At 45.8% G+C, this 2,573-nt stretch overlaps 1 protein-coding gene across 1 annotated transcript in view; it reads left to right on the top strand.

The window, feature by feature from the left end:
- Window positions 1–55: 55 nt before the first annotated feature.
- LOC103523587 (serine/threonine-protein kinase SMG1) overlaps window positions 56–2,573 on the top strand; it is a gene marked incomplete at its 3' end in the record, with an annotated part of 10,445 nt that continues 7,927 nt past the window's right edge. The window contains exons 1-3 of the mRNA XM_008488620.1: window positions 56–149; window positions 223–588; window positions 677–1,873. Of these exons, the coding sequence (XP_008486842.1) occupies window positions 56–149; window positions 223–588; window positions 677–1,873 (1,657 nt within the window). The remainder of the gene's footprint in view (window positions 150–222; window positions 589–676; window positions 1,874–2,573) is intronic.

Genomic DNA, 2,573 nt, shown 5'->3' on the forward strand with positions numbered 1-2,573 from the left:
GGAAGTAGAACTCAGCTCTAGTTTACTCACTCAGATTCTATGGTGGAAGGAAACGATGCGAGGTGTTGCACAAGACTCCCTCACCATTACCACAGCACTCGATGCTATGGATCTCAATGCTAAAGATAACAATAACAAACTGTATCTGAGTGTTGTGAGAACCGCGAAAATTAAATAAAAACCAGCTCTCACGTTAATGAATGAATGTTCTCTGAATTGCAGGCCCGGCTGAAACCCCGCGTGAGATTTGGTTTCAAGAAACTTATTCCGCGGATATTGAAGCTCTCCTGAGTAAACTGAAATCCCCTGGCGTTATACATCATCAAGAAGCTTACACTCTCCTCAAATCTCTCCAGGGGAAACTAGCAGCCCGCGCCGGCAAGCGATGTTCCTACGCGTTGAAAATGTCGGAACTGTCTCCTGTCCTGGCTGGCTGGAGAGATACACAGGTCGCTATGCCTGGCGTTCCAGCCCTGGTCACTATAGCCAAGGTCAAAGAACAAGTCGTCATTCTACCCACCAAGACCAAACCTAAGAAACTCGTGTTCCTCGGATCCGATGGAAAAACTTACACCTATCTGTTCAAAGGTAAGAGACATACATTTCAACTATTTGCCATGCCATTGACATCATTGTATTGATACTTATTCTGTCTGTTTATTATTCTGGTTTGCAGGTTTGGAAGATCTTCATCTTGACGAGCGTATCATGCAATTCCTTCAGATTGCCAACACCATGTTAACGCCTAGTGTATACAGAGCCAGACATTATCCTGTGATACCACTAGGACCCAGGGGCGGTCTCATCTCCTGGGTAGAACACGTCACCCCTCTCTTCTCTCTATACAAGCGTTGGCAGCAGAGGCAGGTCCCTGCCAAAGCCCCTGTCCCACGCCCGAGTGAACTATTCTATGGTAAACTGACACCTCTGCTGAGAGAACGAAACATTTCCCCCGAGTCCCGCAAGCTATGGCCCCTGGATATTTTACGTCAAGTACTACAGGAACTCATGCAAGCCACGCCTGATCATCTCTTAGCTACAGAGCTGTGGTGTCATAGCAAGGATGCTGGTGCCTGGTGGAAGAGCACACGCTTGTATACAAGCTCCCTCGCACTCAACTCCATCATAGGTTATATCATAGGCCTGGGAGATAGACACTTGGATAACGTACTAGTGGATCTACATACAGGGGAAGTGGTTCATATTGATTATAATGTATGCTTTGAGAAAGGTAAGACACTGCGTGTCCCGGAGAAAGTACCATTCCGTCTGACACCAAACCTCGTCCGGGCCCTGGGTCTGACCGGTGTAGAAGGCGGATACAAGAGAGCCTGTGAGTATGTACTCAAGGTTATGAAGAAGGGGAGAGAGACATTCCTAACGCTACTTGAAGCGTTCATCTATGATCCCCTGGTAGACTGGACCCCAGGCCATGATACAGGACTCCCCCCCTGTACTGTACGATGTGGCAACGTGGCAGCAGTACGCGCTACGAGGAAACTATTGGAGAAAGAATACAGTGTTGCCATGTTCATGTTGAGGAGACAAGAGATAGGGTGGGAGTGGCTAGGCAATCGAGATAAACTCCTAGCATGTATGCAAGATATTCGAGAAGCATTGCAAGAGTATTTGAGTGAAGATAGCGCACAGAAGAAACTAGAAGCCAAGTTACATGAACGACACTTGCAGAATGCATACATTAATGAAGCGAGAACTGATCCGAACCATGCATTCTATACCTTGCCTGGGAGATACAAACAAGTCATGGAAGCCAGGAGATGCAAAGTCAATGTATTGAATACATTGCAAGAGAAGATAGAAGACTGTGACAAGCAGTTGACTCAATACAAACAAGCCATGGTCTGTCTACTAGGTAAGTTAATATATACAATCAGACATGATAATACACACGTACTCGTATGTAATCTCTCATATAATATTTTCAAAGTTGTTGTTGTTGTTGTTTGCAAATGTCGGGTTATTTGACTACTAGGTCATTTTACCTCTGGCTTCCCAATATTTACCTACAATGTCATTGCTGGCTTCCAAGGCAGGACAGGAGTTCAGGTGAACTGAGTTCATAGGACTGTTTAAGGAACATAAGGAACAAATAGGAGAAGTTTTTAGACCAAAGCGGTGGAGATGTTCAGCCAAACAGTCATGCCCAGTGAGCAGTCGAAAATGAGCAACAGCGGCCTTTCTCGGTAGATTAGGGATGATGTCATGGGTGTTAAGTATTTGCTGCCACTTTTTTCCTTGTCCCTCGTTACGCATCTATTTGTTGTGTTTGTACTGTGAATTTTAGATATATCTATATTCCTGGCAATCGAAAACGAGTAGAGATCCCAGGTTCAATGGTGGGCGTCGAACCGTCTGGGACCCTTCTGGCATGGGCAAGACAACCACTTACACTGTTTCGTGTAATACATAAAAATTTCACTTACCCAGACGGGAATTGTGAGCAAATGAATCCCGCAAGGGCCAAGAATATAAGTCCAAACGCGTCCCTGGCTCTGGGGTGCCGAGCCCGTAGGCAATATAACCGAGAAAAAAATGAGGGACCCCACGACACG

This window comes from Diaphorina citri, unplaced genomic scaffold (assembly GCF_000475195.1).
Source record: "Diaphorina citri unplaced genomic scaffold, Diaci psyllid genome assembly version 1.1 scaffold27724, whole genome shotgun sequence".
Classification (NCBI taxonomy): Eukaryota; Metazoa; Arthropoda; class Insecta; order Hemiptera; family Psyllidae; genus Diaphorina; species Diaphorina citri.